Genomic DNA, 12,533 nt, shown 5'->3' on the forward strand with positions numbered 1-12,533 from the left:
TGTAGAACAATAAGTTAAATATTGTTAACAATTTTATAAATTTTTACATAATTCTTCAAAAAGACAACATATTAAATAAATTAAAAAAGCAAATGAAATTCGATTTATACATAGAAATAAGCATTATTACATGCAAACATATACGGTAATATTTGATTTCAATAATATATATTAATAATTAATGTTATTTTTTAGTAAAACATTAACTATTTAATTTTTGATAAATTTATTTATAATTAATATACATGCACATATTTCAATCATTTAATATATGTAAACGCGTATATTTTTTACTTAGAAATCAGTTTACCTTTTTCTATTTTGTTTCCTGAACATAAAATGTAATACACTGAAAAGATTAGAATCTTATTACATTGAATATAATTCAATATTTCACATCTTCTTTAAAAAAAATAGAAAGATACCTGTTCATCTAAAAAATCCATAAGGATACTCATTCTGCATTTGAAACCTTCTGCCTTTAACATAGAATACAAAGAATTAATGCATATTGGTTCATAAGCCAAAATTTTATTATATAGTTCAGTTCTAGCAGTAAGAAATTTTAAAAACATGTCTTTAATATTTGATCCATTATCAATTACTGGAGTAAATTCAGGTTCATCAAACTGATTTATTTCGTTAATTGCATTTATTGATAATTGTTTATCTGCACTGTTCAAAAATTATGGAATTTCTATTAATTTATGAAAATATTTTAAGATTTAAATAATGAAATCACTATTAGGTATGTGCAATATACTTTATGGGAAAGGATGTTAATTGAGATTCATAATTATGTATACAATCAACATCATCCTTTTTATTATTTGTTTTTTTCATTGGTGGTTCATCATCTTCACTACTTATTATTGTCAATTCAGATTCTATGTCCTTTGAAGTATTAATTGTAGGATGCAATTCGTTATAAATGTATGTTAATAATTTTACTGCCCTTTTCCGTTTCTGTATCTTCAGTCCATATTTATTTAATTCCATCTGAAATCAAATTAAGTATTAAAATGTATGATAAATGTATATATTAATATATTAGAATAATATAATTTGTTAACCTGAAGTTCAGATGTTTTCATGTCATTATAATTAGGAGGAGGAGTGATGCTATCTCGAATAATTTCAGGTGACGTAATTGCCTTCAACTTTTCTTTATAATTACATATACATTGAGAATTATTATAAGATTCAGGTATATCATTCTTAGTATGTCTTGTATCAATACGTAAACTTGTTTCTGATAGTGATTTTCTTTGAAATTTTCTACTATATTTTTTTGTACTTAATGATCTTCCATTACTCTTGAATTTTTCTGCAAAAGAATCATTATTACTGTTAATTTATTATTTTTATTAATTATTACAATGAATACAATTTGTTTACCTAATTGATTTACTTTTTTGGTAAACAATGGAGTATTAATGTTATCATCACTATTATCAATGTAAGCATTTGCTAAATAAGTATTATTCTCAAAAACATGACTATTATCTTCAGAACTTTTGCAATATGAACCACTTGTATTTCTCTTGTTTTTCTCACATTTATGCATCTCCAAGACATTATAATCTAATTCAGGACTGGAACATACCAATATTGAGGATTCTACTGAATTAATCTTATTTATACTTGATTCTAATGACGTGAATGAATTTGTTTTAACTGCTTGTAAATCTATATTACTTTCTGATTTACTGTATCTTAATTTATTAGAATTATTCAATCTTCGGTCTTTAAGAACATCTTTTTGAGTATTTAAAGATTCAGCATTTGTAAAGAAGTAATTATTCTCATCAAATGTAACGTACTCGTTGTTAAAATTGCACAGATTTTGCTGAGATATTTTTTTATCGTCTTCAAAATCAGAAATTATTTTTTTAGTTTCATCTTCATTCTCATCGCATTTTTTTATCTGACTTATTTGAAATTCTGAGTCTCTGTCTAAATCTAATAGTAAAATATCATTGTCTATATTGTTCTTTTCTTCATATTCATCATATGTTATATTAGCTTTTATGTTATTTTTTGATATATGTTTCTGTATAAAATTTCGATATTTTACTATACTATTATTTTCATGTCCTTTTTTGTATCTTGAGTACATAGATATTTCATTTTCTGCTATAGAATCTGTATTAGAATCTGAAAATACATTATTTTCATTTTCATTTTCTTTAGATATGGAATGTATTATTTCTTCCTGTAGATCCTTGTGCGCATTATTTATACTTTTGTTTATTGAACTATTCTTACACCTCTTTGCACATTTTTCTATGTTAGATCCAGATGATTGACTTATACTATCTATTGATTCAAAACTATGACATATATCTGAATTATTTTCTTCATATGACATTTTGATACCTGATTCAGAAGTTGTATTACAATCAAATATTCTTAAAATATCGTTTTTTGTATTAAATGTTTCTTTTATAATAGTGTCCTTGAGAGAATCATTTTGTCCAATATTGAATGGATTTCTGTATAACTTAGAACATGTTGGTAATACTGAAACATCAGAATCTATATCAGAGTCTGATCTTGCATTTTCTCTTTGAACTTGTTCAATAAATATACTAAGGTTACTTTTTAATTCTAGTATATTTGAACGATCTTTTTTTGGTGTAGCAAAATAGGCTGTATCTGAAAATAAATTTATATCTTGTTCGGTACTTTTAAATATTGTATTTCCAGATGTAGAAATGTTAGCAGGATCAATCATTACTTGATTAACTGAGCCAATTAAGCTAGAACTTTCATTATCTTTTGTTTTTTTACTATTTATGACTTCATTAACATATTTTGTTTTATTCTTTATTACTTCACTCTGTGTTATATTATTGATATCATCAAATAAATCAGGAGATGTATTAGTATTTCGAATAGTATTTGTATCACTTAAACAGTTAATTTCTTCTTGCAATAATTTATCTGTACACGTATCTTTTCTCAATTCTATTTCAACAAAATCTGGTTTATTTATATACTTATCTAAGTGACACTTATTTAATTTTTCTTCATCATCCAATTTGGAATCTTTAATGTCATAGAATACATTTTGTATATTATTATTAGTTAATTCCATGTTATCTTTTTCCTTATAAATTAGTTCTTGGTCCTGTTTATTATGCGTTTGACTTTTCATTTGTTTAATTTCAATTTCTTTCTTTTCTAGGAAAACAAATAATTTTGTTACTTTATATTTTCTTGCTAGATTTCTTAAAAATGGAAAACTTGCTAAATCATCCAAAACATTTAAATATTTTTTTATAATTCCACAATAAATAAATTCCAAAAATGCTAAAGCAATATTATAAGATATATCTCCCCAAGAAATTTTTTCCTTAATTTTAGTAAAAAATAAAGTATCATTAGGTGTTACATCAAGTAGTATATTTGAACACTGTACATAGAGAACTAATTTATGTGCCCAAATATATTTATCGTTGTTAACGAATATTATTATATCACTTGCAGAACTATCATTTAATGTATTACTCCAGTTTGTTATTATGGTGTCAGTAAACTGCATATTTTGATAATTTTCGCATTTTTCATTTGCAAAACATGCTTCTGTATGCGATATTTCATGTATTTTTTTACTATAATTGCAGAGTTTTGTTTGGTAATGACTTGATTCCATATCATAGATGTTGCATGTATTTGCAAAATCTAAAATCGTTTCTTCTTTCTATAAATACAATATTAGTATGGTTTGTAATATCGTAAAAATATTTATAAAAATGTAATTTATGATATTAACATTTATGATATGATATGATATTAACATTTATTATTTATCTCACTTACTACTTGTTTTCTTCCTGGAGTTATATAATTTGATAAACTTGATATGTAAAAACACTTTTGATCTGAAGATAGTTTAGCTTTATTCCATAATTTTTCATCCTTTTGAACAATAGAAAGAAAATATAATATAATAAAAAGTAAGTGCATAAATTGTAAAAATATAATCAAATAGTATTCATACCTTATTACAAAATTCCTGAAGAGAATGACTTTTTAGATTATTTTTTTTTTCAATTATACGATTACACTTAATTGCTTCAATTTCATTTTGAGTAACTGGTTCATTTCCCATTAGAATTTCTGAAATTTTTTCAGTTAAAATATGATTTCTCTCTTCTTGAGAACGTGTTTGAAGTAAAGTTCTTTCATTATTCTTTCCTATTAGGAAAAAGTATTAAAGCTATTAGTTTAACTTTATTTAAGAGAAAAATGTACATTTTAATTTAACATACTTTTTCTATTTTTTATTAATGATGGGGGTTTACTGTTTGCGAATCCAAATTTTTCCAACTGCCCTTCGTAAACTGATTTATTTATTTCTGGTACAAATTGATTTAATACTTTAGGTAAACTTTCAATTTCATTAATTTTATCTAATTCTTCTGCTTCCTGAAGAGATTTTGATAATGCTAATGCAAGTTGAAGATCACTTTCTTCACATAAATTCTATATAAATTTGAAATATTTCATAAAAGAGAAAATATAGATGAAAATTATTTTAAGTATTTAAGAAATCTTTTCATAATTATAATTAATATTAAAAATTACATACTTTTCTATACGATGAAGTTGGTTTCTTTTTATCTTGTAATACAGGTGCAACAAGCAAACCTAATGATTGTCTTTCATTCTCTTGTCGCTTTTGAAGTTCAATGACATCTAATAATTTTTTCGTGGTAATATTATTCTTGAATGCACAAATCTTCATATGTAATGAACGAGAGTTGAGATCTTTAAATGTTTTAAAACATAAAGGACATACAAGAGCTACTTTTACATCAGTAGAGGAATCATCACAGTTAGTTTTAGGTTTAAAAAATGATGATTCTATCGAAGGCTGTTGCGAACTTCTTTTTCTCTCAGGCTGTTGTCTATACTTTTCTCCTTTGTGATTTTTAACAAAATTCTTGGATTTTACAGCTATTTTTTTTTTTTTATGTACGTCACAATGACTGAATTCAGTTGGATTTGCTTTAGGAGATTGTTCTGGGCTTTTAAAATCTAATATACTGTCATCTTCATTCAAAACAGATATATCATCTAAAAGTTTATTTTTTTCAAGCTGTCCATTCATTTTATGTTTCTCAAAAATGATATATAAGAAATCCTATTTTCTTAGGTATACTGTAATAAATATATGTAGTAAATATAAATATCATATTATATTTAATATTATATTAGTATTTTATGTATAAGTATATTTTTTATACCAAATATTAAAAGTTAGAAAACATTACAAAAAAATAACAATTTCTAAATAATATTTCAACATATCTTATAGATTAAATAATTTATTTTACTGAATATTACATTATTTAAATACTATAAAATGAAAGTATTTGATATCTATACATAAGAGATGTATTTTCATATTATTCCTTTTTAAATGTTATCTATCTCCATAGTATAAAGTTCACAAATTATTATTACATTAAAATAGAATTACTTTTTTAATAAAATGTCTTGATGTACAAATCAATTAATTATTGGCTTTAACTTATTCTGAAGGTGAATTAGAGTCGTCAGTATTTGATAATTTTTGTGCTTCTTTCGTAAGTACACGCGAAACAATATTCCTATACATTGGTGTATTCCAGAACTCCTCTGTTTCCTTATATTCCTCGTATAAAGTCTTTTTTCTATTACGATAACCTTCTTCAAGTTCAGCAATAAGATCTTTTCTACTTCTTGTAATTTCACTGTAATATAATACGTTAAACGTTAAATATTATATATTTAAGAATTGTAGTATTCACTATTTCACCAAAACTTGTTGATTTCATAATTATTTCAACAATACATGATAAGGTTAAATATATCGTCTGTTTCATAAATTAAATGTTTATAATATATATATTATTTCACTCTCAGTTTAATTTTTATATGCAATATTTCAAACTTGTAAAAGAATTGTAATACATAGCATAAATAATAGTTAATTATTATAAAGTTATAAGGAATATTCACCTAAGTACATAGAAGAACGCAGTAGGGATAAGAATTTTGATTAAAGTTGTAATTATAAACGCTTTACCAGCCGGAGTTCTAGCGATAGTTTGTGGTTGTTTCTTTTTTAAAACCACTGGTTCATACATTTTGTGTACAAAATATTCCTTTGCAATTGCTAGATATAATATACAATGTTCTTATATCATACGGTGTTACCACAGGAAAGTTTGAAATTGCATAATTTAATATACAGTACAAAATAATGAGTATTTATTACAATTAAGTTCTACTAACAGTCCTTACACTAAAATATTTTAAATTTTAAAATATATAACATATTTTTTGATATAAATAAACCAGAAATATAGAATAAATAATATATTACTCAAGTACATTTACTTTAATTATATACATACATACGTCACGCTCTCTGTTGTTTATTCCATAAAATAAACCTTCAAATGGTTGAACTTCGATCCTTTTGATTTAATAATCCTGTTAAATCAACACAAATAAAAAAACGTAAATATTAGTTTTAAGAAATTTTAATTTTCCTAAAATGTTTTTCAATATCTAACAAAATCTATAAAAATGAATTTAAAGATAATTGATGATTATGTAAAAAGTAACTGATTTTTATGAAATATAAAAATATTAGTTATATTTTTGTACTCTCCAATTAATTTGTTAAATATGGTATGTATCTCATTTTATCACTTATTTTGTTACCTTTTATGTTCTTGAAAATTTTATATATGTTTCTGATTTTACTTTAGGCTTCTACTTCTAGAAGACAAACTACAATTGGAGCTAGAAAAAGAGGTGTACCAAAAATGGAATTGACTGCTGAACAAAAAGATGATATTAAAGAAGCATTTGACTTATTTGATCCAGATGGCACTGGAAGAATAGCTACCAAAGAACTTAAAGTGGCTATAAGAGCTCTTGGATTTGAACCAAAAAAGGAAGAGATAAAAAAACTTATAGCTGATGTTGATCCAGATGGTCTTGGCACATTATCATTTGAAGAATTTTTAAATTTAATGTCTACAAAAATGTTAGAAAAGGACACAAAAGAAGAAGTTTTAAAAGCATTTCGTCTTTTTGATGATGACAATACAGGAAAAATAACTTTTAAAAATTTAAAAAGAGTTGCTCGAGAATTAGGAGAAAATCTTACAGATGAAGAGCTGCAAGAAATGATTGATGAGGCAGATAAAGATGGAGACGGAGAAGTTTCTCAAGAAGAGTTTTTACGTATTATGAAGAAAACTAGTTTGTATTAACATTTCATTATTTATTTTTGAATTATTCTGTAAAGATTGCTTTTATCTGTAAGTTGCTTGTGTGATTTGTGTAAGACATTACTATTATCAATTATTTCGATTTAAAAGCTAACTTTATTTTATATAATGATACACAATACTAAATATAAATAATAGTTAATAGTATACAATAGTATACACTGGTATTAACTTAGAGATATTGGAAAAATATTAAATATTTTGTTCATAAACACTACAAAATAATTATAAAAAGGTTTATTATTATTTACTTATTACTTTATAATACTTATATACTTCAAAATTTTGTACAACTTCTCATTTATTTAGAAGTTTCTTGTTTAATTGTTGATATAGCAGCATCAATTAATGACCTTATCAACTCTGCTCTTTTCTTACATTTACTTAAACTTTTTGAAAATAAATCTTGTGAAATTGGGATTCCACCTAAATAAAGAATATATAGTATATTAAATCAGCTTCAATAATAAATACAATATGCTTAAATTTACTTATTTTAAATAGCAAATAAATTTATACCAGGTTTGTGTATGCAACAAATCTTTTCTTCATTCATTACAATTGTCAATCTTCCTAAACATAAACTTTCTTCATCATCAGTAGGATCAGCAACCAATAATTGACTAAAAATATTAATATGAATTCATAATTTCATTTGTTAACTATTCTAATGGATTTCAAATTAAATATAACTTACTCATTAAATATTGCAAAAGTTATAGAAACTGGTAATGCTTTAACTAGGAACCTTATTCTTTTTGTGGAATTTACAGATACTCTTCCAGTTTCTATATTATAAAGTGTTTCAGGTAAGGTTACTATAAAAAAAATGTATATATTGAAGGTATATAGTTAAGTATATTCGAACCATATTATTGTAAATTATTAAAAACTTACAAGTACTAAGTGTAGCAGTCAATGCTCCAATACAAGCATCAATTATTGAACCATCATAGTTAATACATACAAGGTCACAATATAAGACCCATACTAGTTTACCCTTATAGACACAAAGATCTTTTAAATCAATAGCTGCTGAATTTCTTAAAACATTTTCTATTAATTTTGTAATGACTTGTGCTTGGTCACTTGGTGGGCCTGGCCGAAATTTGGGAGAACATAATGGAGGAAGTTCAATATTTGGCACAATGTAACCACACTCCGGAGATTCTGCTTTAGGTGCTGCTAACTCCTACAATTGTATTTTATTGTAATAGGAATTATGATACATATCTATATATTCAAATATAAATATAGTAAATTATTACTATAAAAAATTAAAATTTTTATATTATTTTTTATATTTCAATTTTATATTCCTAATATTCATTTCTATTAGTACAAACAAATAGAATATAAACAAAAATATCCAGTAGATGTTACTTACTGCTTTAATACCACATACAACTGTTGTGTTACCAATTTTGAATATGGCAGAGCTATCGGCATGGGTAATTGATGATATATTTACACTTATTGGGCGAAAAGATAAAAACTGCCTACCATCTGGTCGAATATCTTGTGCCTTCAAATTTTCAATTATTGTATATAAAAATAGTAATTTAAGTGTAATTTGTAATATTAATGTATAACTATATACATACCAAATGGTCTTGTAAATATTTCACAGGATGTATAATTCTATAATTTATGTTTAATTAAATTTTATTGCAAAAAAAAATTGTTAAAAGTACGTTTAAAACATAGTTAATAATATATTGTGCTATATTAGCTTAGGACGATATAAATTTATCTCTATACAATGTGATATTATTTAGAAATGGAAGTAAAAAGGTTATGTTAAACTAAATAATGTATTTAAAAGACTAATTACTTATATATATACAAATTAAAAATATTATATTTTATAATGCACCTGTTATATGAAAATTTATTTTAAGTATACATATTAAATTAATAAAAAATCATGTAATATAATGTAACTGATAGAAAATACCAACTTGTATTGTGAATCCATTACTTCAATTTTAACTACTAAGTTACAGTTATTCTTGTATTAATTTAAAAACTCAGTTACGTTATACATATATAGAATATATAATATATATATAAAATGGGTTTTTTACAAAATATAAATGAGAACTAAATTAAAAAACGGTAAACATTTAGAAAGGGAGTTATCAAGTTTGTCATATTTAATAAATAATTATATTGACATTGTTTCTTAAAAATTAAAATTCTAATAAAATAAATATGCTATAGCTTTATTTTAATTTTATGACAGAAAGTATTTGAATTTTTAATTTTTTTCTATTTATTTGATAATGCATGGAGAGACGCCCTCTATATTAATTTAAATTTCAAAGAGAAGATTAATTAAGGAAATTCGTCTGAATTATGTTATTAAATTTTATTTGTTGTAAATATATGATATTTCGTAAAGATTCCATTTAATCTTATAATATAAACACACAACCGAATAGTTTTAGTTTTATACATTTAAAAATTTATTATAATGTATTTTTTCTTTTTGAAATTAACATTAGATTAGTATCAATTGCTTACAAACAATAGAAAAGACAAGTGTTCTATTTAGAAAGGCACAATGTGGCATATATTCTTAAAATATTATATTAACGGAAATTAGAATCTACTGAGAGTAAATAGCAAAATAGTACAATATAACAAGATAATACAAGTATAAATGGTTAAAATTTTATAAAATACAGAGTTAAAAAAATAGTCTTCTCTATCTTTAAATGCCTGTGTAACTATATAACTTTTAATGTCGAAGATACCTTCGAAGTCATTCACGTAAATTACATATATATATCAAAGATATAAATTTTTTAAATTTAATATAAAATTATTTGAATTCTTTATACACACAGACATGTTTTTTGTATAAATATAATTTAAGAGTAATTTCAACAAACTTTAAATTACTATTAGTAGTAATATTATTGACAATTTAATGTTATTAACTTTTAAAAATATAGTTCTGAATAATGTTCCTGTTTGTATTGCTGTTCATTGTAATGTAATGTAGTTAACTTCATCGGGCAAGTGTAGAATAAAATTTAGGCTGTAAGAAAATAAAATATATAATAAAATCATTGAAAATTTATTGAATTTATTCATTATCAGTACTTTTAAAGTCACTTACCTCGTGATCATGATTTTCTTCTTTATTTCCATCATCATCATCACCAGAACTATCACCTCCTGAACTATCTACAGAATTACGTTGTTGATCTTTGTTATTTAGGTTATCAACAGCAGAAGGAGATGATGCTTTTACTTTACTAGCTGCATCATAACATTGTAAACAAACTCTGACTGCTTTTCCGTTTCCTTGTCCAGGCAATAATAACTTCTTATTGCTGCAAGGCCCACATACAACAGCTCCACATTGCCTACAATGATGCTGAAAATGATTTATTAACAATATAAATATTTAGAGAATATAATATATTTAATGATTTGGAAACACAATTAACGTATGAATACCCGTCTATTTAAAACTGTAAATTGTGTCTTATTACAATGCATACAAATTGTAGCTTCGTTATCTGGAACCCAAACAGCTGCATGAACTTCAACTGGTTTCTTACCACCTATTAAAAGAATACAGATACATATTACATATTACATAAATAAATAAATTATCATAATAATAATTACTTACTTTTTCTTAATAAGTCTTCAATACATTTTGTAATATGAGCCATCCATTCTTGTTTCTCTGTTGGAGTGGCAGCATAAACAGCAAATGACTTTGTTACTGTCTTTATGAGCCAGCCATTGCGATATTCTATAAATAATAATAAACTAATATATTGCCTTTATATAACTACATATATATTTTTCAATGGTGTCTGTACTTGATATACAACAAATTAATAATCCAAAAATTAGTCCTAACATTATTATAAATGGTAATCTAACCGAAAACAAAGAACTTTTTGTAGAAATAAAATAAAATATTTCATAAATATGTACAGTATAAATCATATTTAGTTAACAACAAACTCTGTTAATGTTATTTTTATTTTGTATAATATAGATTCTTGAAACTTTTAGAATATTTAAGATATTTTCTATATAATATGAAATTAAAATCTAACTACAAACTGATTTGTAATATATATTGAAAATATAACTTACGACCATCATCAGCTAAAGATTCAAGTTTGACTTCTTCAAGTGGTATAATATGTTGTTTGTTGTACTGTTAACATACATAAATCTTCTTAATATCTCTAATAAATTAATATATTGTTTTAAACTATTATATTTTAATAAATAAGTTAAAACTATATTTGGTATAATTATTAATATTCATACATGTTTACCTTTTTCTTGTTCATTACAATGTTTCCATAAACCAATATATCATTAAATAAAAAGAATTGCCTAGGCTTAGGCTTTTTTCTACACATTTTGGTTAATACACCTTCTCCAACTAAAACTCTTCCAGGTACTGCAAGTGGCTGAAATATGTAATAATGATTAATGTAATGATTAATGTAAACTTAGTAGACAACATCTTTGTGCTTTGAACGATGCCACATATGTCAAATTATATTGCATAGTTGTATTCTTCGAAAATATGAGGCATAACATAAGAAAAATTAAGATTTTTAATATCAATCTTACCTGGCCAGAACTGCCAAAGCAGTTTTCGACCATAGCAATACGCCTGGCATTAGCCTCGCTATTTACTGCAATAAATCATATATAAATAAATAACCTTTAGTTACTTTCAGGTAAAGATTTTAGTAAAACCCATAATATGCGGGAACAAATATAATTCACTAAAAGATTAATCATTTCTGTAATACGCTTTATATATTACGTGTTCAACTGTCAAAATCACAAACTACTAAATTACACCGTTACCCGAAGCAATTTCAAAAATCATAGAATAAGTAGATTATGAATTTTCTAATTTAATAATCGAAGTAAATATTCTATATATTAAAGTTATATAATAAAAATAAATTAAACTTTGCATAAAGAATATAACATTAATTAATTGATAATAAATGAAATACAAACTAACCCAATCGGTCAACCATGGTCCTATGAATCAGGGCTGACAACAAGGAAGTATGAATCATGAACATGTTTAATATTTGTCAGTATTAACAGTGGATAATATTTGAAACATTATAAGAACGATTAATGTATTTAAAGAATCATATAAGAAAATCTTTATTATGTTGTTTAAATATGTAATATTTAAAATAATATAAGATTTATGATTTTTAA

The 12,533-nt window shown here is 24.1% G+C and overlaps 4 protein-coding genes across 8 annotated transcripts; 1 reads left to right on the forward strand and 3 right to left on the reverse strand.

Moving 5' to 3' along the window:
- Positions 1-209: 209 nt before the first annotated feature.
- Positions 210-6,864, reverse strand: LOC100648664 (putative uncharacterized protein DDB_G0282133). 5 transcript variants are annotated; one of them, XM_048405344.1, is made up of 13 exons: positions 6,724-6,864; positions 6,415-6,489; positions 6,013-6,169; positions 5,492-5,744; positions 4,598-5,169; positions 4,278-4,491; positions 4,007-4,203; positions 3,826-3,924; positions 1,399-3,706; positions 1,074-1,327; positions 764-999; positions 426-675; positions 210-349 (listed from the first exon to the last, which is right to left on the reverse strand). In XM_048405344.1, exons 5-13 carry the CDS (start codon positions 5,117-5,119, stop codon positions 317-319), a joined length of 4,113 nt encoding a protein of 1,370 aa, XP_048261301.1. In that variant the 5' UTR covers positions 5,120-5,169; positions 5,492-5,744; positions 6,013-6,169; positions 6,415-6,489; positions 6,724-6,864; the 3' UTR covers positions 210-316. The 5 variants fall into 5 exon arrangements, with proteins under 5 accessions (XP_048261301.1, XP_048261294.1, XP_048261312.1 ...); XM_048405337.1 differs by having other exon boundaries at positions 6,411-6,489; XM_048405355.1 differs by lacking the exon at positions 6,013-6,169 and having other exon boundaries at positions 6,411-6,489.
- LOC100644001 (caltractin) lies at positions 6,523-8,200 on the forward strand. The gene is made up of 2 exons (XM_003393225.4): positions 6,523-6,690; positions 6,771-8,200. The coding sequence occupies exons 1-2, from the start codon at positions 6,688-6,690 to the stop codon at positions 7,278-7,280; spliced, it is 513 nt and encodes a 170-aa protein (XP_003393273.1). The 5' UTR covers positions 6,523-6,687; the 3' UTR covers positions 7,281-8,200.
- Positions 7,521-9,378, reverse strand: LOC100643876 (exosome complex component RRP43-like). Its single transcript, XM_003393224.3, has 7 exons — positions 9,260-9,378; positions 8,903-8,939; positions 8,686-8,823; positions 8,196-8,490; positions 7,996-8,116; positions 7,818-7,921; positions 7,521-7,724 (listed from the first exon to the last, which is right to left on the reverse strand). The coding sequence occupies exons 1-7, from the start codon at positions 9,274-9,276 to the stop codon at positions 7,600-7,602; spliced, it is 837 nt and encodes a 278-aa protein (XP_003393272.2). The 5' UTR covers positions 9,277-9,378; the 3' UTR covers positions 7,521-7,599.
- A 276-nt stretch (positions 9,379-9,654) lies between these two features.
- LOC100643753 (pleckstrin homology domain-containing family F member 2) lies at positions 9,655-12,391 on the reverse strand. The gene is made up of 8 exons (XM_048405415.1): positions 12,325-12,391; positions 11,919-11,983; positions 11,615-11,752; positions 11,427-11,490; positions 10,948-11,073; positions 10,770-10,876; positions 10,426-10,686; positions 9,655-10,344 (listed from the first exon to the last, which is right to left on the reverse strand). The coding sequence occupies exons 1-8, from the start codon at positions 12,386-12,388 to the stop codon at positions 10,315-10,317; spliced, it is 855 nt and encodes a 284-aa protein (XP_048261372.1). The 5' UTR covers positions 12,389-12,391; the 3' UTR covers positions 9,655-10,314.
- Between the last annotated feature and the right edge of the window lie 142 nt (positions 12,392-12,533).

The sequence above is a fragment of the Bombus terrestris genome, chromosome 1 (assembly GCF_910591885.1).
Source record: "Bombus terrestris chromosome 1, iyBomTerr1.2, whole genome shotgun sequence".
Taxonomy (NCBI): Eukaryota; Metazoa; Arthropoda; class Insecta; order Hymenoptera; family Apidae; genus Bombus; species Bombus terrestris.

Coding starts and splice junctions, on each gene's coding strand:
- LOC100648664 (XM_048405344.1), bottom strand. CDS start 5,119: ATGAATGGACAGCTTGAAAAAAATAAACTTTTAGATGATATATCTGTT. Junction 1,000..1,073: donor TGAAAACATCTGAACTTCAG/GTTAACAAATTA, acceptor ATTTGATTTCAG/ATGGAATTAAATAAATATGG. Junction 350..425: donor TGGATTTTTTAGATGAACAG/GTATCTTTCTAT, acceptor TAATCTTTTCAG/TGTATTACATTTTATGTTCA.
- LOC100643753 (XM_048405415.1), bottom strand. CDS start 12,388: ATGTTCATGATTCATACTTCCTTGTTGTCAGCCCTGATTCATAGGACC. Junction 11,491..11,614: donor TTGTAATGAACAAGAAAAAG/GTAAACATGTAT, acceptor GTATGTTAACAG/TACAACAAACAACATATTAT. Junction 10,687..10,769: donor TTACAGTTTTAAATAGACGG/GTATTCATACGT, acceptor AATCATTTTCAG/CATCATTGTAGGCAATGTGG.
- LOC100643876 (XM_003393224.3), bottom strand. Junction 8,824..8,902: donor AATATTTACAAGACCATTTG/GTATGTATATAG, acceptor GAAAATTTGAAG/GCACAAGATATTCGACCAGA. Junction 8,491..8,685: donor TTGTATGTGGTATTAAAGCA/GTAAGTAACATC, acceptor ATACAATTGTAG/GAGTTAGCAGCACCTAAAGC.